Here is a 24,542-nt window from a genome sequence, read left to right as displayed (position 1 = left end):
GTTTGAAGGAATTCATATGAAATTCGATCTAGCCCAGGCGCCGAGTTTACACTTCTGGATTTTAGAAAATTAGTGAATTCATTATAATTAAACGTGTAATGTTGGCTCGGTGTACTAATTTCACTATTGACATTAGTTGAGAGGGTTGTTGTAAGAGGTTGGTGGTCATTCGTAATTCCTGTGTTCTCTGCTATTAACTGGAGAAACTGGGTATTTTGTTGTGCGTCCCAAGAGTGATTAGAAGGTTTGTTCTGTCTATATTTTCTTACATTTTTTACGGTGCCCCATAGTTGTTTCCCAGAAGAAACCGAAGATAGTTTGTTAATAAGATCATTAAAATTTTTACGTTTTTTCTGCTTTATGCCTCGCTTAGTATATCTTCAGCTTCATGGTATGCTATCAAATAATTCAACTTTTTCGTTTTGCGATATACTTTTCTGGCGGCATTTCTGCATTTAAAAAGTCTTGATGTCTCTTCGGTCCACCACGGCTTTGGTATATATTTGTTATTAGGAGGAATAATCACCGTATTGTTTTTTATTATTGTTAGAATTTTTGAATTAAATTCTTCCATGGAATTAACTGTATTCATTTTAGAGATGTTTTTGATGACGGCTTTATGGCAAATCTTGAAATTGCGGTTAGTTTTATTATATTTAAAATCCATGATTATAGGGCGATGATTACTGTTTGTGAGCTTGTATCCGGACACTTTCCACTCAGGTACACAATCCAAAGTCTTTGCAAATGCGAGGTCTAAGATTGAACAGTAATTCTCACCTATTGGAAAAGTTGGGCTGCCGTCGTTGATACACCAGAAACCATGCTTTGGTCTCCCAAAGAAAACGACCTTGGTGATCCGTGTTTGTATCTCCCCACAATGATGAATGTGCATTGAAATCTCCTATGATTGTTGGAATTTGGCAGTTTTCAAATGTGCTTAAAATGCCGTCTACCATAGTTTTGAACTGTTGTCTGTTTGTATTGGGAGGAATGTAAATCATAATGAAGTTAACATTTTTCTCCAGATTTAATGTGCAAATTCCGATTACTTCCATGTCGAGATTAAATGTTAAAAGTTTCGATGGGGTGTTGTCTTTCAACCACGTTTCGCAAAGAAGTGCTATATCAATAGAGTGACTTTCCATATATAATTCTAGTAATGATTTATTATTGTTTTTACATAAACTTTGGATATTGAAGTAATTTCATATTAAATATTTAATTTTGTAATGGTGTTGATTTATCTAATTATCACTTCTGCATCATTATTAATTCTTATACAATCAATTTCTTGACGGATTTTATTTATAGCTACCATTTGATCTTGATCGAGTTGTGAGTGTGATAATAATATTCCATTTAACATAATCATCATTTTGTTTAGGACTGATTCGAAACTGGCTGGTCGTAAATTTTCAGTCAACGAAAGTGCTGTTCCATTGGGTGTCACGTAGACCTCTCCCTCGGTCAAAACTTATTTATGCATTTCTTGTGTTTTCCTTGCGTTTTCTTCTTCGCGAAGTCTATTGCGATTAATTTTGGCAACTTTAGAGAAAGGGTTTGAAGCGTGAATGAATTTTGCAGATTCTTGAATGTTTTCAGCAAAATGGAGTTGGTAGAACTGGGAAATTTTCACCCTGATCGCTATCAAGAATTAAAAAACTGTTACTAAGAAGGTATGGATATTTCGTTTTTGTTTCGCTAATTGTGAGATTTTCTAAAAGCATAGTGCGCTTTATGTTGTATGTCTTTGCTCTTGCGGGACATCTCTTATCCATTGGGTCGTGGTTCCCTTTGCAGTTGGGGCAGATATAAGGTGGATCGGGGTGGATTTTTTACTTGCAGTGTTTTGCAAAATAGTTAAATCGGTAGCAGCTATAACATAGCGACAAAGGAACAAAGGGTTGTACTTTTAGGCGTGACACTCCATAAATCGATATATCTTGCGGCAAAATGATCCCTTTGAATAATATTTTGACTCTTCGGGTAGGATATGACTCTTCGCCCTCTCTTCGCATTACTCTGAAAATCTTTAGGATTGGCACATCACTTATGAAGTTTTCTTTTATCTCCTATTCACTAATAAAGGTATCCACTGGGAATACCATGCCCCATTTCGATACGATATGGGCGATAATTTTTGGTTGATAGTTATTAGCAAGTAGGCTAGTGTCATTGGCAAAATCATTTTCTGCCTCTGCTGTTTTGAAAACAACTTTGCTTCTTCAATATCCTATTTTTTATTTCTATTAATTTTTCTTTAATTCCCATATTTTTGACATATCGGGATAAAGCTACATATACCATGAATGGGCCAGTGTGGTCGCTTTCATACCTGTATGTAACACTTGGCTGATCAACAACGCCTGTGGCCACGGGAGTCGCGTCCATATTTTGTGTTGTACTTACTGGATTCGTATTAATAGGATTAATGTTGGGCGTAGATTTATCAATTGATATTGGTGAACGTTTGTTTAAAGAGGGGATCTCCTCATCAGTCTTGATCAGTTTATTTTCTCTGCCGTTGTATGATCTTTCTAGGCTGGAAGAACGCTTACTGCTACTTCTGGGTGTGGGAGGATCACCTGGGTCTCCTGGATCACCAGGCATCTTGAAGGTATCAGCTTTAATTCAAATTCCTTTCCACGATTGAAAAAAATATGTTCTAGAACTTGAAAGAATTTCGGCGAATAACGGTAAAAATGCTTGTTGTGTTTGTTTTTGAAAAATTTCGCACTCGCGGTCGGTACGATGTTACCACTTCGGTTGACGACACGAGAATGTAAACGTTGCGTTATCATTACAATTTCAAAAATACGTTTTACAACACTTGTGATTTGCGTTTAATGTATAACGCAGTTACATAGGATAAGTATTTTCTTTACTCTTTTGTGAAAAAATCGATTTTCGACTTTTACCGACTAATGCAATTTAATTTGTAATCAATTACATTCCAAACCCAAAATTTTAAATTGTCAGACCTTTAACGTCAGCAAACTTCTGCGTTGTCAATATGCATATAACAACGCCGTCACACATTAACATTTCAGTCTGGCTCGGTTCTCTGACTGCAGCTGCTGTGAGTGTATATGTTGTAAACAATTCGGTTCTCATTTAGTCTCTATCCCACTTCATTCGTAATATTTGAGTTCATCATTTTCGGCCATTTTGTCTTCTCCTCCCTTTCGTTAGCTGGTAGAACGTTTTCCATTTTTTTTTTCAGTTGTTGAAAAGTCACGTTTGTTGCACTATTTTTTAATGAGTAAATTGGTGATAAAAAAGAAATATTTTTAAAATCTAGCAAGAAGGTTGTGTTCATATGTTTCATTGACAATAAACCAAGTATTAATGAAGATAGTCGAAAGTCGATCTTGAAAAGTCGACTTTTAGACTTTTCAATACAGAAAGTCGATTAATCGATTAGTCCAAAGTCGATTTACTTATCCCTAGTGGCGACTGCAGAAATTTTTTTATTCTTTTGTGAAAGATATATAAAATTTTACATTTTCAGAGATATTGTGGGCTTGTATTTTATTGACTTGATAAATAGTTGTTTATATCAGATAAGAATTGAAAGCGTGTTATTGTCGTTAAAATACCCAAGTACACGACATTTTTTGTGTATTTAGCGAAAATAGGCGTCTTCCATTTAAAACTTAATTGATCTGATTGAAAGGGCATAAAATGGGCACCTTGTCAGACTTCGGGCAAATTGCCTTAAAATGGGATCCCAAAAATTTGGAAATTCGTACAATGTCCGTTGAAAAAACATTGGAACCTCTGGTATTGCAAGTTACTACATTGGTTAATACAAAAGGCCCCAGTAAAAAGAAAAAAGGTAAGTTTTATAAAACATACAGCAGTTAACTTTTAGAACTGTTTATGTGTACGAGTCTTGTTTGAATGTAAGTTAAGTAGTAAAAAAATCCGGGTGGAGTTTCTAACAAAGACAAAGTAAAAGGTACATACGTATTAAATGGATAAAAACAGTTTCTAAATGTTGTTTACGTATAGGAACTGAATAAGATGACCCTTTCATTGTACTACAAAAATCACTTATGTATATTCATTTAAAACTGTATTGCATTGTTAACTATAAAAGTAAATTAACTTTAATTTTAATTCCCTTATTTCGTCTGTAAATTGGACAACTGCGTGTCTATGTAAGAGTCACACTGATCTTGAATTTATAATATATATATATTTTACTAGCGGGACCCGTGGCGCTTCGCTGCCCCTACTGAAGTTATCAAATTAAAATTTAAATAGGATCAATTAGTAAGCGTCCTATATACAACTGCAATATTTACTAAATTAAATTTTAAAATTAGGTAAACAACGGTATTTTTATATGGTCGCTACAAAAAAGTGTGAAATGTCCGTGTTGTAGTAGTTGTATAGTATTTATTAAATTATTCGCTGTTTTCTGTAACAGTGGTAATTTTTGTTTTCTTGAAACACAATTTATTCGAAAAGTAACAGCAATTTAAAAATTATAATGTCAATACTTTTTAACAATTTTACACAATCTATCACCTCCATCTGCTATCTCCTCCACAAAATGGTATTTTTTTTTAAAAAAAGTAGTGGTGTATCTGAACTTATCCTATCCCAGGCTCTGATTTTTTCCAGATAATAAAACGATTTATAACAGGGCTGTCCACACTAATACATGCAAATGTTTGTCATTATATTTGTTTGAAATACACAATTTTCAAATTTATGTTTCTCTCTTATTAAACTGTGAGAAAAATTGTAAAAACTTGTATTTCAAATTTTAAGACAGAAAAATATTTCGTATTCAATGCAAATATGATTGTTGATGATATATTTTCCTATATATAGATCTGCTTCTGTTTTGCCAATCCCCAATGTATTTGTCACATATTTCGACTTTTTCTGAAATATTTTTTGCGAAAAATGTCCTAATTTTTTGGTTCAGTGTATGAAAACAAATAGGAATAAATGACAATTTTGAAAATATTTTTTTTAATTTTCAAATGTTTCTATTTTTATCACTGTGTGTGTGAGAGTTTTGACACACACCGAAAGCCCATGGGACCTATTTTGGGCACTGCTGATTTATAATTAAAATGCTCACTACTCACTTCAAGCAATACTTCAAAATCAACATAACAGCCAATCAGAAGTAGGCATTAATTTTTACTATTTTTACTCGGCCAAATTTCTCGAGTCAAAAGTTTACAAAGAGAACGCCATTTTGTTTTGTGATCTCTTAAATTTTATTCAATGTTTTCGAGTAAAAAGTTGCAAAACTTGTAAAATTAGAAGATTCTTTTAGGTTCTGGAACGGAACTATTATGTTTGATTTTGTTCAAAATAAACTTGTTTTCACATACTGACAAAAATGGAAAATTATAATGTCAACCTTTTTTCAATTTTACACAATTTTTATTTCAATATATGTACATATGTACATATCCTTATCGTTCGAAAATATATCCTCATCGGATGATGAGTATTTGTATCCATGTTACTCAACCATATTTTCAAGCCGCTACCCTAAGATATACCCATAGAAAATGTTCGACATATGTATGTATGTACATTCTTTAAGATGTATGAATACTTTTGATGCTATTACTCCTCAGTTTTATCTAACCTATGTTACTTCCATGGGATCGCTTGACTTACCATGAACATATTAGTAAAATCTGTTTAGTGTTTTTTTTTCAGTCCAAAAACAATAAGTTTTCTATTTTCTATGTATAGATTTAAACGCAATGAGGTGTGCGTTTTCACTCGTCAGCGGTCATGTTGTGTGGATGATGCGTATTTACACTCACGTTACTCAGCAATAGTTTGAAGTCGGTATCTATAACCGTACTTAAGATATACACAAATTACATGTTCATAATTTTTGAAGTATGATTACGTTCGATGCTATAACACCGCATCTTCGGGAAGTCTTAGAAGTTTATATAGCATATGTTATTCCCAGGGAAAGTTATGACGTTCTGTGAAAATCTCAGTAAACTTTTTTCAGAGTCTACAAATAAAATATTTTAAATTTTCAATATGCAGATTTTTAAAATGCAGTAGAAAGTGTATTTTCCGTTGATCGTACCATGCTCATTTTTGTATGGAGAGTGTGTATTCACACCTTCGTTATTCAGTCAAATTTTGAAAACGGTATCTGTAACCGTTCTTAAGATAAACGCATATTACATGTTCAGAAATTTTGAGGTATGTTTACTATTGATGCTATAACTCCGCATCCACGCGGAATTTTAAAAGTTTATATAGCCTATGTTACTTTCAGGGCATGCCCCGACATACAGTGTAAATCTCATTAAGATCTGTTCAGCGGTTTTGGCGTCTATCGGTATCATACAAACAAACAAACAAACTAATTTTTTTCTATTTTATATATGGGCAATATTGCCAATTTTTTAATATTACATTTTCAAAAAATCAGCTTTTTTGTTTTTGTGGCACATCAATGATTTTTAGTACACATATAGAGAAAAATGTTCTGACTCCGAAACCGTTCGCGATCAAATTCTTGGTTGATGCGCGCAAAATATATCGAGGTTTTAATTTTGGGCATAAGAAAAAAATCTTAAAATTACGCCGTTTATTATATTGATGACCAGAAACGTTGATATATATCTTTCTCCGTAAAATAAGAATATGAATATATAATAATAACGATATGAGAAAAATAAAAAATATATAGCAGATTACATCAATATTTTCATTATATTAATAACATACACACACCTAAAAATTAATTTAAAAATATCTACATAATCTAAACACCATGATGAATCAAATGATATCAAAATCACACAAGTCCGTGTAGCGGACAACAAAACAAGATATTGAGGAAAAATATTTGTTTTTGGTTCGAAAAAATAATGTCATCATATTTATTTTTTTTAATTGTATACAAGAAATTTCAGAAAAAAATGTTGGGGTTATTCTGCTATTTTACCCGAATTTCGTCGAAAAATTTACATATATAATAATAATCACTTTTTGTGTATAAGTATACGCCTTGCGGATTATATCAAGACCCTTCCGATAAATCTTAGAATTCTATAAATAGGAATAAATCTTAAAATAAAATAATATTATGAAATATACATTTTAAATTGCGTGTAAATCGCATAATTCTCAAAATCATTTGATGCGCATGCGGTTTCCAGGAAGTGCTGAAGTTTATCTTCCAATCCATATATATTTTGCGAAATTTCAATTGACGGCTAAGATGTGCCACACGTGTTGCATTGAAGTACCCAAAAAATCGTAAAACGCGAATAATTTCCGAAAAATCCATATGCCATTAACGCGCATCCGATTTCGGTGTGCACCCTAAAAAAATACATCGATCTACACCATTTCAATGTGGTCCATTAAGAACCATGGATGTGCCGGCACAATCTATTTTTGAGATAAATTGCGTAGATCTCTCTTTCGGCTGAAGTTTTTAAAGTTCTCTTTTCGAAAAAGATCAAAATCCGTATGACGGAAATGATACACAGAAAACGCAAATAAATCCGCGATATTTTCAAAAACTTTTTTTGCCAAATTTCGTGTTTTTGGAAGGCCAGTTCCAGCCGTTCTAGTAGACGGATATTCACGAAGAAGATTTTATGTCATCCGAAACGTAAAAAACCTTATTGATCGCGGGTACCCATATCATTCAGTTGACAGATCTAAAAATTTGGTCGGAAAAATAGGTTTTTTAGAAATTTGATCGCACAAAATTCGCACCTTCGGATGAGTATTACTCTGAAGCTGTGCATACTACATACACAAAATACATATCAAATTACGCAGATTCGCGGCGACAATAATCTTATAATCGATTTTTATAAATTCCTGTTTGCGTATTAAAGCTAGAAGTAAAATTAAAAAAACACTCAAAATCGAGCTTCAAAATGTCAGCATCATTTAAAGGCAGATGCAGTGAAATTTTTGAAAAATGATACATAAGGGGCGTAGTCCCCATTTTGTTGGCTAGTAGTTTTACTTTGACACGAAGGCCGTGAAATGAGTGGCTTAGTCACAAATCGATAGAGAACATAAAAAAACTGGTTCGCCTCAACCTGTTTTTACACATTTTTTTCCATTAAAGTAGACACAGCTTCCACCAAAGTAAAGTTGGGAGGTCAATATCAGGAACAGTTTGTAAGGGCAGATCAATTAATCCAAAACTATTCACTTTCTTTCATATACTTAAGTAATTCCCGAGTTATAAAGGGGTGAACCTCCGCTTCAGCTATGTTAAAAAATTGGCAATATTGCCCATATATAGATGATACTCTAAATAAATTTCAGAATGTGTTCTAACTGTGAGAATAAAAAATTCTAACATTTTCGAAAATTTAAAAAAAAATTTCAGGATCGCCTGTATAATACGCTAATTTATCTGTTGCTGGGCACAAATATACAGTAGAGTCCCAAAGGTTTTATAATATTTACCTCAACAAGATTAAATATTGGTTTTATAATCCGACGTTATTTTTATGAGTTTGTTAACTTAAGTTAAAGTCTCCTCAAGACCCACAATTTTGAAATGCAATAATAAGGAATTAAAAGTAGACAAAACTGCATTTTTTGGCAAAGTTTTTGCCATATGCATCTTGTCCAGATATAAATTCATATCCTTATGAATTATCCAAAATAGATATAATATAGGGTAAGTGTTCTTAATGTCGGCATGTATTAATATTCGACATCTATAGCATTTTAGTTCAAATTACCCAAAAATCCTGACACTAAATATCAAAGTTACCTTTAAAAATCTTCAATAATGTTGTTTTATATCGCTGAGTAAAATTTTATCATGCTATGTTCCTTTTTTAGGCATTGTTTTTGTCAATGTGCTTCTTTCACCACTAGTGACATTCCATGATTCTTAAAAAAAATTAGTGGGTATGTCGGTTTTAAAAGATTCCATGGTATAATTATACAAGGTAATCCTATGCTATAATAATTTGAAATACCAATCCAGAACATTGTCACAAAATGTCAAATATATATATATATATCTTTGAAACCGAATTGCCTTGTATAGACATGAAGCAAGTTCAAAAGAGAACGATAATAATTGCCGCAAGTCAACTCGCCTAATCTAAATCAGGACATACATACAATTTTATGGAATTTATTTTTCATTTTATTTGAGATTGATATATGAATTCCCAAATTAAAATGAGTTGCCATCATCTCAAATTCTCAAATGAGACTATCATCTGTAATTATGAATGCCATGAAAAGATTCTTAACTATATTTAAATTATAAACTTATCACCGGATTTTTTAATAATTGTATCGAGCTTACAGAAGAATATTTTAAAATTTAAAATAATTAAAAAAATGTATCTATGATATTTTTATCGATGCCGCCCTTAGAAACCAAATATTTGAAGGATGAAATATTGCTCATTTTCCACAATTTTGACTTAAAATTGAAAAAAAAATTAAATAATAATTTCAATTTTTTGTTAGTTACGCCTTTTTGCATTTTAGCTAACGATATATATTTATATACAGTGAGTGTAATAAGTATTTTGCCTCAATAAAAATTTGAAAAAATTCTAATATATATTGGTTTTAATAGTTTTTAAGGTTCTGTCCTCGCGTTATATTTTACAAAACCTCTTTTTTATTATTCTAAACATATTTGGGATGTTTTGAAGCCGCAATGACTATGTTTAATACTCTCATCTTAAGATTAGGGCGAGAAAATACCAAATATTAAATGAAATATTGCTGGAGAATGTATTGAATGTAAATGTGAGAGAAAATACTCGCGAAAATGCCGTGGTTTATTGGAATCGTTGCCAAAACACTTATAATATGTCGTTACCCGCAATGGTAACTATAAAAAGACCAAACGAGTTCTATGTAACAATTTTTTCTAAAATAATAATAAAAAGCAAAATACTTTTTTGTGATAAACATTTTTGGGTTGTTATATATTTAGGCCGATATCTTCGAGACCAATAGATCTTTCGCTGTGATTCTTGTAGAAATACGATCTAAATATGTCCACAAACGTACTCCATCATTCATAATTCATTTTACATCTTTAGTTTGATGGCTTTAGGCGTATATATTGGAATTTTTTCAAATTTTTATTGAGGCAAAATACTTATTACACTCACGGTATATATATATTGCATTTTATGCACAGGCATTTTATAAATACAAAAATAAAATTAGTTAAAAAATTAAACTTAAAAAAATCATTGCACAAAAAACTCATTCACATTTTGCATCTAATAGAAGATTCTTGTAGGTTCTAAAACCAACCAATAGCATCACGAAATGTTTTAAATGTAACAACAATGTAGTCATAACGTTGACGTTGCATTTTTAGTGTTTATTATGAGTTTAAACAATACAAGACATTTTCTGTACGACTTGACAGAAAATATAAAATAGGGGTTTTAAATGGTCAAAGATTAAAAATTCAGATGAGTAAAGATTATTAAAAAAGATTACAAAAGGTGGACATACATTATATAGATGACAGCTAGTCAAAATAGATGATTGTCCTCTAAAAAAGAGGAGGTATGGTCACCTTAATATTAGATTAGGGAAAAAGAAATCCATTATTTTTTTTTTGTATAAATAGTTTATAACAATTATGGTCGATTTTTAGCTCCGATCAACTTCGACAATTTCTCCCATTTTATCGACATACTGTAAAAAAACTGTAAAATGCACCGAATTTTATCCTTGTTCGCTTGCATTTTTAACACGCTTTAACTCATAGTATCTGAAAGTGTTTTATGCGAGTACCTGCCCATAGGCCTACCTCGCAGTTGCTGAGCCACAGGCGGATATGCGCCCACCAGCGCACCGGCACCAAAGTGCTGTACCAATCGGAGAGCATGCAGAAGGCATACTCTCCCCCTTGGTGAGGGGCGAAACCACAACCCCCGCGAAGCTCCCCAGGGGGGCACACCAACTGTCAGGCTGGATCAACAGATCCAGGGGCACCTGACACCCGCGGTACGGAAAACCTCCGCTCAGGCTCGAGACCAAGCCTCTCCCAGTTCGATACAAGTCCGGGCTGGTATCCCAGAACAAAATAACAACGGCAACGGCAGCAAATAACCGCAGGTGGCAAGGAAGACCTTGCCACAAGCAGTGGCGACGATGAACAAATGCACACAACACAAACAATTAACATGCTGTCCTCACGGACTGCACAAAGGGCCCAAGGACCGCGGCAACGGACATCACAAGACAAACAATGAACGAAACTGTCCTCACGGGCAGCCTACACGACATCCACAACCGCAGAAGTGACTTCCGCGAAGTAGAAACACCGCGAACCACCCACGATGCGGAACGACAGCAGAGCACAACAGCCACAGCTCTCCACCAACAACCGCACCAACGCCAACCGGCGCACCAACCCACCACCACCCGGTGCAACCGAACAAACCCAACTGCAAGGGGGCTATGCACGAGGACCACCTCCGCTAAGTACTGTCCTTCTCCTAAATGCTTCACGAGCAAAACTACTTAAACAACTAAAGGTCCGATCGTCTTCAAGCACCCTACTGAAATCCCACCCCGCCCCTCCATTCGATATACCCATACTTGCTAAATCTCTAATGTCATCATAGTAACAGCATTCCGTCAGTATATGCTTCCAGTCCTCAGTCATCCCGCACCCACATAAATCCGTCTGGGCAAGGCCTCTCTTATGCAGAAAAGCATTGAGAGAGCCATGCCCCGTCAGAAAGAAACCAGTACTTAAGACGAAGCGAAAGTCTGGCCGGTCCACTACGAACGTTGCGTCACGAATAAATTCGTATGTCACCCTCCCTTTGTCACTGTTCGTCCACCTTGTCCTCCACCTATCAACAACACAATCCCGAAGGATTGTGCTGTACCGCCTACTCTCCCCATCCACCAAATCAGAAGGCCTGAGCCAATCATCCAACTGCAAACCACGCTTAAGCTTGTACATAATAGCCCTACATCTCACTTCAAGATCAAGCGGCGCGGCGCCAAGCAGCACCTGCAACGCCTCTGTTGAAACAGTGCGACACACTGGCAAGCACGCTAACATGACGACCCGCTGACACGAAAGGAGCTTCTTCTGCCCAAAGACAGAAGAGGCAGTTCTGTACCATATAGGTGCACCATAAGTTGCGCAGGCAACAAAAAGCCCACCATATATGATTCGCACAGAACGCCTACTCAAGCCCCAACCAGTCCGCAAAACACGCCTGATGGTCCCAACGACCGTTGTCAGCTTCTCCTTCAACCGATCGAAGTGCGGAAGATAATTCAAACGCTCTGACACTGTTATTCCGAGATATTTAACAGTACACGAATACCTTATGCCACGTTCTACCCTCGGTAAAACCGAACTGATACAAGGACGTACCTTCGCTGTAGCTGTCCCTAAGCCGTGCCACCATAATCCTCTCCAGTACCTTTCCAAGCACTGGGAGAAGGCTTATGCCCCGATACGAGCGAGGATCACTCCTAACCCGATCAGGCGACTTAAGCAAGACCACAACCCTGGCACACTTCTAAGTACGCGGGAAGTATCCATGACGAATGCAGCTGGAGAAAACGGACTCGATATATTCCGACATAACCTTCCAAATGGCTTTCACCATCCTTCCAGTCATACCATCCATACCTGGCGATTTTCTACTTCTAACTCGGCAGATACTGTCCACAACTTCTATACGATTCAAACGCGTAGGCTCCCTCATTTCATCAACAACCGGAGGAAATGATGGAGTCTCCGAATCTGGAAAGAAAGTTCCCAACAAAAGCCCTACGCTCTCCCCCCACCCCGAGGTGGTTGTCGCAGAGCTGCTACGCAACCCCTGTCTCTTAGACCCACCATGCCGGCACACACGGTATACTATACCCCATGGATCATCTCCATTGTCCCGTACGAATCTCCTCGAATTGTCTTCTTTACTCCTAGACAGCTCGTCTTTGTACGTACTAAGAGCAGCAAGGAGCTCGGATTTACGCTGCGCTAAATCTTCCGCATTGACACGCCTGGCTCTTTGGAAGCGCCGCCTAAGACGCCTGACTTGCCGCCGCTTGGTAGTTAGCTCGCGGGTCCACCATTTGACCTTACTCAGCTTAGTCTGACGGCGTCTACCGAGGAGTACGTCATTGACGCTGCTCATCCACTCGTTCAACAAGCTGACCTGGTCATCTATGGTCCGTGCCCTAAAGTCCACAAGTGGCAAAGCCAACTCCCTGACACAGTTCGCATAATGGTCCCAGTTCACATCTCGTTCCTTCCAACCACTGAAACGCTCAGTTCCCTGCGTACGTCCCCTCGGAGTGGCCAAAATCTCAATGAGATTATGGTCACTCACACCCCAGTCTTCGCAAACACTCCAACTAAACTGGTAAGCTGTCATTGCTGCCCCATTTGCAGCCGTCACGTCTATGTCACTCACCCCGGAGGGACCATCAAAGGTATACAGATCCGAGGGCTCATTTAAGATCTCGACGCCCCTCGCTAACACCCATTCACTAAGCGCTTCTCCTCGGATGCGATTCCGATGACCAGATGTTGACCTGGTCATCTTGGAGAACCACAGCGAGGAGGTTGCGTTCGCGTCTAGCCCTAGGATTAGCGGACAACTACTCTCGAGGAGTAGTACCGTATCCATATACCTTAAATATGGCTCCAAAGGTGAGCTGAATTGGCAGTAGATGCTAGCCAGCAACATCTTCCCTCCCGCCCATTCAACGGACACAGACACTCCCTCAGGTTGGCTACTTCTAACAGTACAGTCGACGTCACTGTCAACAACTATTATAGCAGAGCCACATCCCTCGTCCGTAAAGGCTCGCATCCCCCCCGGCAATCCACGCACACAACCATCCCTACAGTAAGGTTCTTGCACCAACGCGAACATAGTGCCCATACGGAGCAGAGCCTGCACGAACTCGTGCATGACCGACGCAGACCGCTGGCAGTTGTACTGGAGTATTCTTATCATTAGTGTCTAGCGTTTGCCCTCGCCGCCAACGCTGCATAAATCGGGCAGTCACTCGACAGCATGAAATGGCCTGCTGGAAGACCCTTAAAGGCGCAATTCCGACAATGGATGGGACCGTCACAAGATGTGCCTACATGCCCAGAACCACAGCAACGCCTACACACCTCGGCACTCATCCGGCAATCTCTCACCCTATGGTCAAAGCCGAGGCACCGATAGCACACCAGAACCGCATCCTGCCTGCGAGCGACAAACCTGAACCACTGGATGTAGGTTCCCTCCGAACAGAGCTTCTCCGCCATGCGTTCCGTACACTCCAGTACAACATTTACCCTCGCGTCGACACCACCCGGCTTCCACGGTCCGCTCACCAGCCTTACACTCTTCTTAAACACCTCCTCGGACATCAGCTGAGCGAAATTCATTTTATAGACATCACCCATGAACTCTTCCACAGTCAGCTCCGCATGTACACGCTGCACCACAACAAGAGGCCCAAGCTTGTCACGAACCGACACTTCCAAACCAACGTCCGCAAACTTCTTGTTCGCCGCAATCTTCTCTCGCTCCGCAACAGACGGAGTACGAATAACCGCATCCCCGTCCTTCATTGCCTTCACCTCATGCACACGGACTTTCAGCGTGGGCCCCACCTCATCAACCACCTTCTTCATCCCCCTTCCTATCCCTCATCACCACCGACCAGGTTTCCACAGCCGGAACACTCACCACTGGAGGTCGCACCGACAAACCAGCTACAGATGCAGAAGCTGAAGCTACACCAGCAGACGAGACAGGCCCCTTAGCAGGGCGACCAGGAACCCCTGCACCCAACATGCTCTCAAACGCCTCCAATTTGCCTTTCAGCTTCTCATTTTCAATAAGCGCTCTCATCAGCAACTCTTCATAGCGACTGGCCAGCGAGATTACCTCTCTCGTAGTGTCTGAGGTACACTGACTATCACTCAGCAAGTCAAGGAGACAATCAGTAACGTTCTTAAGGTCGCTCACCGTTACCCCACCAACTGACTTAAGCGGCGATCTCTTCGCCCTAGGCCGACTCTCCCTCTGCACATCTCTTGCAGCCTCACCACTGGCATCCGCTGACGAAACATCCGCGTCTCTCAGCACTCTGGACTCAATGACCAGAGGCCTCTCTCTCAGCTCGGCAGGCACCACTGGCACTTTCTTCGGCGACTTCTTCTTCTCTGGAGTCCCCAATTTAACTCTCTTACTGTCCGACTCCATTCCGTCCGAACTCTCCTCCGCATCCGCATGCCTCGATCTCCAGAAGGCGGCGGCATCAGCGACGCAGACGACGCACTCCCCTCCATCAGACGCAGACGACGCACTCCCCTCCCCGTCAGACGTATCCACCGTCGAAGCCACATCGCTCGCCGGCTCACCCCCCTTATTTTTCCTTGCCGCTTTTGGAGGCATAGCACACCAGCCAAATGTAAATGGAAGCACCACTTACCTTAACCTCGTTGTCCAAATGAAAATCCGCGTCAGAAACCAAGGAACCACAATCACAATCTAATCAAAACCACGATCCAAAAGAATAGCCAAAAACGTCCCGAGATCACTATTGTCCAAATCACTCACGGAACAGGTATGATGGATGCTGAGACACCTCCGGATTACCCCAAAGGATTCCCCAACAACACTTTACTGTGACCGACAGAGTAAGAAAATTCAATTTTTTCGCACCGATTTTTTCGCTAGGCTACTTTAAATACGTGTTGTTCGCTCAAATGCTAAACTCCAAATGACTCACAACTGAATGCACCATACAAAAAACAGCAAAATATTTTTTTACTGCGAAATGTCACCCTTTGATCGATACTTTACGAGAGAAATACAGTCATCTGCCGAAAAAATAATGGATTTTTTTTTCCTCAAACTAATATATCACAATCCCCAGTCTTGATCTAAACCACAGTACATTTTTAGGTAGATGAAAGTATAGCGTTGTTTTAAAATTAACTGAAATTACATAAATTTTTCAACAACCAAAAATTGTATACGACCTTTAAACTTTTAAATATATGTAGCAAAAATCAATCATGTAATACGAACAGAAAATTTCAATTTGTTTTTAAATGCCCATATATACATTATGTATTTGCGAAATAGAAAATAGTTGTTGTATTATCTTTATTTGCTCGGTTATCTTTTAGGTAAATCTAAACGAGCAAGTGCTCTTGTCGCTGCTGTGGAAAAGGCAACTGAAAACTTTATTCAAAAGGGGGAACAAATTGCCTATGAAAATCCTGACATTACACAAGAAATGCTCTCGGCAGTTGACGAAGTTCGAAAGTCCGGCGATGCAATGAGTATTGCTGCGAGAGAATTTTCGGAGGATCCATGCAGTTCCCTTAAACGTGGAAACATGGTTCGGGCTGCACGTAATCTTCTTTCGGCAGTAACCCGACTGTTAATTCTTGCTGACATGGTTGATGTACATCTTTTACTAAAATCGCTGCATGTTGTAGAGGATGATTTAAATCGTCTGAAAAATGCATCAAGTCAGGACGAACTTATGAACAACATGAGGGTAAGACAAACATATATGATAATCTTCTTAAAATTTACTTATATATTTAATAATGTTGTAGCAATTTGGGAGAAACGCAAATGAATTAATAAAACAGGCTGCTAAAAGACAACAAGAACTGAAAGATCCACAGCTTCGTGATGATTTGGCTGCAGCACGCGCAATGCTGAAGAAACATTCGACAATGTTGTTGACTGCTTCCAAGGTTTATGTTCGTCACCCTGAACTAGACTTAGCTAAAGTGAATAGAGACTTTATTTTGAAGCAAGTTTGTGATGCCGTAAACACTATTAGTGATGTTGCACAGGGGAAATCATGTCAGCCTACAGATATTTATAGCGGAGCAGGAGAATTGGCAGCAGCTCTGGACGATTTTGATGTAGTGTTGGGTGGTTCAATGCAATGACTTTTTCTAAAGTTCAATTATTTTTAGGAAGGAGTAATTATGGATCCGTTGACATACAGCGAAAAACGTTCCCGACAATTGCTGGAGGAACGCTTAGAAAGTATTATTAGTGCCGCAGCTCTTATGGCTGATGCTGATTGTACTCGTGATGAAAGACGTGAACGTATCGTTGCAGAATGCAATGCTGTAAGACAGGCATTGCAGGATTTATTGACCGAATATATGTCAAATGTAAGTTTGTTTTATATATGTAAGTGTGCACACTTTATGGGTGTAACATTTAAATATAATGCGTATAATTAAACATAACTGAAACCAAAGTTGTTCAAATAGAATACTTTGCGATTGAAGGATTGTTTTTGCAACTTATATGGTCGAGATGTTCCTTACTCTTCCGATTAAAAAAATCAATTTTGGACAATTTTTCTCTACAAATTGAGTTTACAATAACGAAATGGAATTTCATTATACGAACGACTATGTCAAAATCACTAATTTTCGAATCGATCGTAAAATCGCGAATATAAACATAGATGTACAAATATAAGTTTATTTGGTAATTGGCATGGGTATACACTGCGTATCATAACTATAGACGCACCCTTAATTCAATTGGTATGTTAGTTGAGAAATAAAATGGACCCATTAAGTTATTGTTCACAATAAAACGATCAAAAACACATATTATTCAACAAAAATAATTAATTTATTCTTTATGGTTTCGCCGAATTCTGCACTTTCAAAATTGCTGGTGTTGCATAACTATAGACGCACAAAATTAGAAAAATTAATTTTTTTAAACTTCAATAAAATAAAATAACTTTTATAAATAATGGGTAGGGCCTCCTTTATTTTGAATAAGTTCAAAAATTTGATCCATCACACTGTTGACCAAAATTATTCGCAAGTCTTCGTCGATTGACCGCCATTCATCGAAAATCACTTCTTGGAGGTAAAATACAGTTTGGTATTGGAGGTTTTCGGCATAGACACGATGAGTCAAGATTCTACACATGTTCTCGATCGGATTCTGGTCGGAAATTTTAATATTTTTCGATTTTAACCATACTTGAGTATGGCGACTTTTATGAACTGGTGCGTTGTCCTGCTAAAAAACGAGTCCTTGATTGTTGCTGCTTTCCCAAAATTGCAAAAATTTGTCTTCCAAGACTTGAACGTACTCCATTGAATTCATCCGACAACATGGAAATGTCAAATAAAGCATTCCGTGGCTATAAAATGCTCCCAAGGTGGCGGTTACCTAAATATCGTTATTTCTTAATACGATATTTCGGTGGTGGTTCCTTAATGGCCTTGGGAGCATTTTATAGCCTTTATTTGACATTTCCATGTTGTCGGATGAATTCAATGGAGTACGTTCAAGTCTTGGAAGACAAATTTTTGCAATTTTGGGAAAGCAGCAACAATCAAGGACTCGTTTTTTAGCAGGACAACGCACCAGTTCATAAAAGTCGCCATACTCAAGTATGGTTAAAATCGAAAAATATTAAAATTTCCGACCAGAATCCGATCGAGAACATGTGTAGAATCTTGACTCATCGTGTCTATGCCGAAAACCTCCAATACCAAACTGTATTTTACCTCCAAGAAGTGATTTTCGATGAATGGCGGTCAATCGACGAAGACTTGCGAATAATTTTGGTCAACAGTGTGATGGATCAAATTTTTGAACTTATTCAAAATAAAGGAGGCCCTACCCATTATTTATAAAAGTTATTTTATTTTATTGAAGTTTAAAAAAATTAATTTTTCTAATTTTGTAAAAGTGCGTCTATAGTTATGCAACACCAGCAATTTTGAAAGTGCAGAATTCGGCGAAACCATAAAGAATAAATTAATTATTTTTGTTGAATAATATGTGTTTTTGATCGTTTTATTGTGAACAATAACTTAATGGGTCCATTTTATTTCTTAACTAACATACCAATTGAATTAAGGGTGCGTCTATAGTTATGATACGCAGTGTATGTAATTCGTGTCGAACGAAAAGTTATTTGTTACAGAAAAGGTAAATTTACAAGTAGAAGCATGTTATACTTCGTTTTTTTTATAGTTGTTTTGTTATATAAGGATCCGAGAATTCTTTGGCCCACCGTTTTATAAAACTTATACACCATATGCTTTATTTACCATAGAAATAACATGATTGTTAAAGTTTAACTTTGGATCCATTAAAATACAAAGATCCACGAATGTTTCAACTGTTGATAAAACCGAACCGTTAATATTGTATTGCCTCGTCAATGAAGAATTTCTAGAAAAATACATATGTTTACATTTGTTCAAATTTAAATTCATACAATTTAATCTGCACCACTGAAAAAGGTTATTTAAATCATTTTGGAGTAAAATGGATTGTTTCTCAGAATTATGGGTAATGAATAACTTGACATCATCTGCATACATTAACAATTTAGAATGTACTACAGAAGTTGGCAAATTATTTATAAACAATAGAAAAAGAACCGGCCCGAGGTGACTTCCTTGTGGAACACCTGAAGGTACGTTAATCGATTTTGAGAGACATCCTTCAAACAAAACTAGCTGTGATCTATTTTGTAAGTAAGATGATATCCATTTGACTAAGTTTATACTGAAACCCATATTATCTAATTTATATAATAAGAGTTCATGGTTAACCCTATCAAAAGCTTTACTAAAATCTGTATAAATGGTATCAGTTTGATTTCGCTGAACAAATCCCTTTATTACAATTGAAGTAAACTCTATAAGATTTGTTATAGTTGAAAGACCACTACGAAAGCCATGTTGATATGGACTTAAAATGGATTTAATTTTGTGAGAAATAACAGCAGTAATTAATTTTTCAAACAATTTTGGGATATCACTTCATTTTGCAATTCCTCTGTAGTTTGAGACGTTTGATAGACTACCAGACTTGTGCAACGGTACTATAAAAGATTTCTTCCATATAGTGGGAAAATAACCAAAATTTAAGGAATGATTAAATAGCAACGTAAGAGGCGTTGCTAAAGTGTCAGAACAATATTTGAGAATTATGCTAGGTATACCATCTAGACCTGGAAGTTTAATTGGTTTTAGAGTACGTAAATTTTTAGCAACATCTTGACTTTGTAAAAAAGGCATATATATTTGATCTATTTTGGATAGCCCATAAGGATATGAGTTTATATTTGGACAAACTGCAGATGAATAAGTAGAGGCGAAAAAATTTGCAAAACATTCTGCTATTTCAGAATTTTTTACAAACTCCTTATTGTTGCATTTCAAAATTGTAGGTTTTGAGGAGACTTTTCTTTTTAAGTTAACAAACTCATAAAATGACTTCGGATTAGTTTTAAAATTATTTTTGATCTTGTTGAGGTAATTATTATACAATCTACGGGACTCTATGGTAAATTTGGCGGGTTCAAAGCGCTTTGTGTGGGTCATCTCATATCGGGTCATGTGGACTATGCGTCTAATGTGGACTACCCCCATATCTTAGAAAATATTTAAAATATGACAATTCCGCCTTCATATATATTTTCCTAATTAGTGAAAGCAGACATCAAACATGATTTTGAATACATAATTGAAAAATGTGATTTGAAGACTTGTTAGCGCAAGAGTCAAACTATTTTTTTTTTAAATATAAAGAATTTATATGGTTCTTTCTTTTTTAAGTCGAAAATTATATATATATATATAATATTTGACCTGGAATATATTTAGACAACATATTTACTATGTTGTGAAAACAAATTGTTTTTATTTGTTACCGTTCTTACGCCGACAATATCAAGAAAAGAAAGTTCCTCAACGAATTTCGCATTTTATGATATATTTTATTAGTGTATGAAAAAATATACAGTAAAATCTCGATAATCCGGTTATATGGACTGCATTCCACAACTCATTTTTGATTGTGAAGATACGTTATTTGTTTTACAATCTGTATAAAAATCGTAGATCGCACGAAACTACAGTTAAAATTGTGAGCAGTGAATTTTCTCCTTATCAGTGTAGTATTTTTGCACGACGCCTTCAATAAAGAGGTCACACAAATCGTTGGCGATTTTGGTGAAATTTTTACACATTAGTATATTAAACGTTTCAATTCTTGCAATGAATGATTATCATTTTTATTTTGTGTTGTTTTTTACGATAGCATTCGATTGCCTACATTAAAATCAGACTTCCTAATTTCATCTATTGGAATAAATGTTCCCTTTCGATCTATTATAAAGATTTTCATCGCACAAATTATTCTATGGCAGATATACTTAGTAAAATGTATACTTTAATTCTGTGCACTCTAATGTAGATTTTAGCATGAATGTAGAACATATTAAGTCTAATATAACAGTATTTTTAAATGGGTAGTGCAACATACTAATAAATTGACAGTTGAAGTAGATTCTGTAGCTGCATTCCTATTCAAAATTATTAAAAATGTAAACCAATTCTACAATTTCAATAATCTGGAAAAACTGTTAATCCAAATTGGGGTCTGTATTGATGGTTATGTTTCATGGCAAAACCCGAAAATATTGCTAATTGCAATGAAACCTGATTTGTTTTATTTAGCTACATTAACTTAAAAATATTTTTTTATAAAGGTGGGACAGAAGGATAATTCCCCCGGTCTGGATCGAGCTATTGACCAGATGTGTAAAAAAACTAGAGACTTGCGACGGCAGTTGCGTAAGGCCGTGGTAGACCATGTTTCAGATTCCTTTTTGGAAACGACTACACCCCTAATTGATTTGATCGAAGCTGCAAAAACTGGTAATGAGAAACTTGTTCGAGAAAAATCAGAAATTTTTACGAAACATGCAGAAAAACTTGTGGAAGTTGCTAACCTTGTTTGTAGTATGTCAAGCAATGAAGATGGCGTTAAAATGGTGCGATATGCGGCCGCCCAAATAGAAAGTTTGTGCCCACAAGTCATAAATGCTGCATCGATTTTAACAGTTAGACCAAACTCGAAAGTTGCACACGAAAATATGACCGCATATCGACAGGCATGGGAAGTTCAAGTCAGAATTTTAACTGAAGCTGTGGATGATATAACAACTATTGATGATTTCTTAGCCGTATCGGAAAATCATATTCTTGAAGATGTTAACAAATGTGTTATGGCTTTGCAAATGGGAGATGCTGAAGTTTTACGTGTCACATCTGGAGCTATACAAGGAAGATCAGCTAGAGTTTGTAATGTTGTCGAAGCTGAAATGGATAATTATGAACCATGCATATATACCAAGCGCGTACTTGAAGCGGTTAAAGTCCTGCGTGATCAAGGTAGTTTTATATGTCTGAGTCCACTGTAGTTTTTCTAATTTTCGATATTTCAGTAATGCCCAAGTTTGACCAACGAGTTGATGTTGCTGTTGAAGCACTGTTATCGAAATCTAATAAGGAAGTTGATGAAAATGAATTTATAGATGCATCTCGCTTAGTTTATGACGGAGTAAGAGAAATACGACGAGCCGTATTAATGAATAGAGTAAGTAAATCTTTAAAATACTTAATCTTTAAGAAGAAGAATTTAATAAAGCACATTTTCATTTTGACACTTTGCAATTACTTTGCTAAATATGTCTTTAGTATTCCAATACCAAACAAGAATTATTAACTTGGCAATTAGTATAGTTGAAAAGGCGACACATGCCAATGAGCAAATTCAACATAGAGAACACGTAAAAAAATACAGTTTCTAAATAAGATACAAACATTTAATATATAAGATCAGATAATTCAAAAAATGTAAATTTTTATCACTGATATGAAAAAATAACTATACACTCTGTGCATATAATGTATCTAAGAAAACGTTTGGAGTATGTAGCCGGTGTAATGCTAAAATAGTGAATGTAGACATAGGTAGCACCAAATCATGAGCCAAACGTTTTCTAGCATGAAGTGGCAAGGCCATATCTGTTACATAAATTCCACGAAGAGATGAGTTTAGCTGAAATACCACCATATTTATATGGTGGCAGAAATTTAGTTTTCACAAAATTTAGTATGACCATAATTACTCCGAATCGCATCCGTCATGCCTAACAACAGAGACGAAGTACTCCTATTTCTTCAGGGCATCATCGAGCATGTTATTTCTCTTCAAGTATGATGTTATTTGATATTTTAAAATGTATTGAACTATTTTTGAGCAGATGGGTAATATAGAATTCCGACGAAACTCTTGAATAGCCCCAGCAATGTTTTTCTTTTTAACTGGGACAATTCTAGCCAGTTTCCAGGCAACAGGAAATACAGAGGTGTGTCAAGATATTGTTAACCAAGTGAAGAAAATTGAGAAAAGCTATGGGGAAAGGCAACGAATTATCATGAGCAGTAATACCTAAATTGCTATTAATCATAAAAACCCTTCGGCCACAAAAAATTACAATGTAAATAAATGTAAAAGAAAGAAAACCATGGAATATATTGATCTGCAAAAGAAACATTAGGTACATCACAATCCATGTTGCTTTGTCAATCTTCAGCACCAAAAAAAGTTTCACACTGTTCTTCAGTGTCAAGTGTTTTACACAGTCTATTTGGAAACATGATATTCACTTTAGAAAAATGAGTATCTACTACATCATTCAAAGTGATACAATCGAGTCGATGGAAATTTGCCATAATGGAGTCGCTCGCATGAACGGTTGTGAGCTTAGTAACTACAGCCTTGCCGCCAAACACATAACAGCAATGTTGTATCTCACTCGGTTTAATTTCTACATTACATAGTCTTGCCATCTTCATGACGGTTACGGATAGATCTTGACAATATATTTATAATTATGTCAACTCGGTTATGGCGCCTTTGGCGGACCAGTACCTATTCTGTAACCTTTAAACAACATTCGATATTGTGAATGAAATATGAAATATATTTAAACGTTTTTTCAGGCCGAACTTTAACAATATCTACACTGATGCATTCAGGATGAACAAAATTATACTCCTTTGTTAATAACTTTTAACAGGGTTTAAACGCTAACACCAAAATGGCAAAAACACCGAAAATTACCGCATTGCTAGCTAAATTCATCCTCAAAATATGCAGTACAGTCAAGCACAACTGCAACAAATAGCAACACATTACAAAAAATTATAGCAAGCAAAACTAAAGCTTCTTGATATTGTCAGCAGCTAAAAAATAACAACAACTACAACATAATTCACAACGCGACTAACAACCATAGCTTACAATGAAGCGACTTTACTATCACTGCTTGCAAGATTTTTAGCCTTTTACCCCGAGCATTTTTCTAGTTCAGTGTTGGCCATTGAAATTTTATGAATGATATTAGGGAATTAAACATCGGGATTATGATAATAAATTTTTTCGAACAAAGACAAACCTCTAGTTTTTTATTTAATATATAATTTAGTTTTTAGTACTATTATTGAGTTTAAATTAAATAACAACACACAAAATGAAATGTCTTTTTTCTAATTTCTGCGTTGGCAACACGCAAACATAAAAACAACCCTCGGCTGAATATTCGTCGGCAACGAAATATGAATATGTATGTAGTCGTATTGCCGATTAGTCGTAACAAAAAAGCTCGCATGTGAAATACGTGCTTAGCAC

At 36.5% G+C, this 24,542-nt stretch overlaps 1 protein-coding gene across 1 annotated transcript; it reads left to right on the top strand.

Annotated features, from left to right (window-relative positions):
* Nucleotides 1-3,687: 3,687 nt before the first annotated feature.
* Nucleotides 3,688-22,442, top strand: LOC133321355 (catenin alpha; the record flags this gene model as incomplete). Its single annotated transcript, XM_061530446.1, has 6 exons — nt 3,688-3,841; nt 16,166-16,542; nt 16,604-16,921; nt 16,976-17,179; nt 21,553-22,237; nt 22,291-22,442. Coding segments are annotated over exons 1-6 (1,890 nt in total), but the record flags the coding sequence as incomplete, so codon positions are not given.
* Nucleotides 22,443-24,542: the final 2,100 nt, after the last annotated feature.

The sequence above is a fragment of the Musca vetustissima genome, unplaced genomic scaffold, assembly GCF_032173495.1.
Source record: "Musca vetustissima isolate MV318-11 ecotype Yass unplaced genomic scaffold, APGP_CSIRO_Mvet_v1 utg12928, whole genome shotgun sequence".
In the NCBI taxonomy this organism is placed as follows: domain Eukaryota; kingdom Metazoa; phylum Arthropoda; class Insecta; order Diptera; family Muscidae; genus Musca; species Musca vetustissima.
Note: the sequence above shows the minus strand (reverse complement) of the source record. Positions and strands in the feature narration are given on the sequence as shown.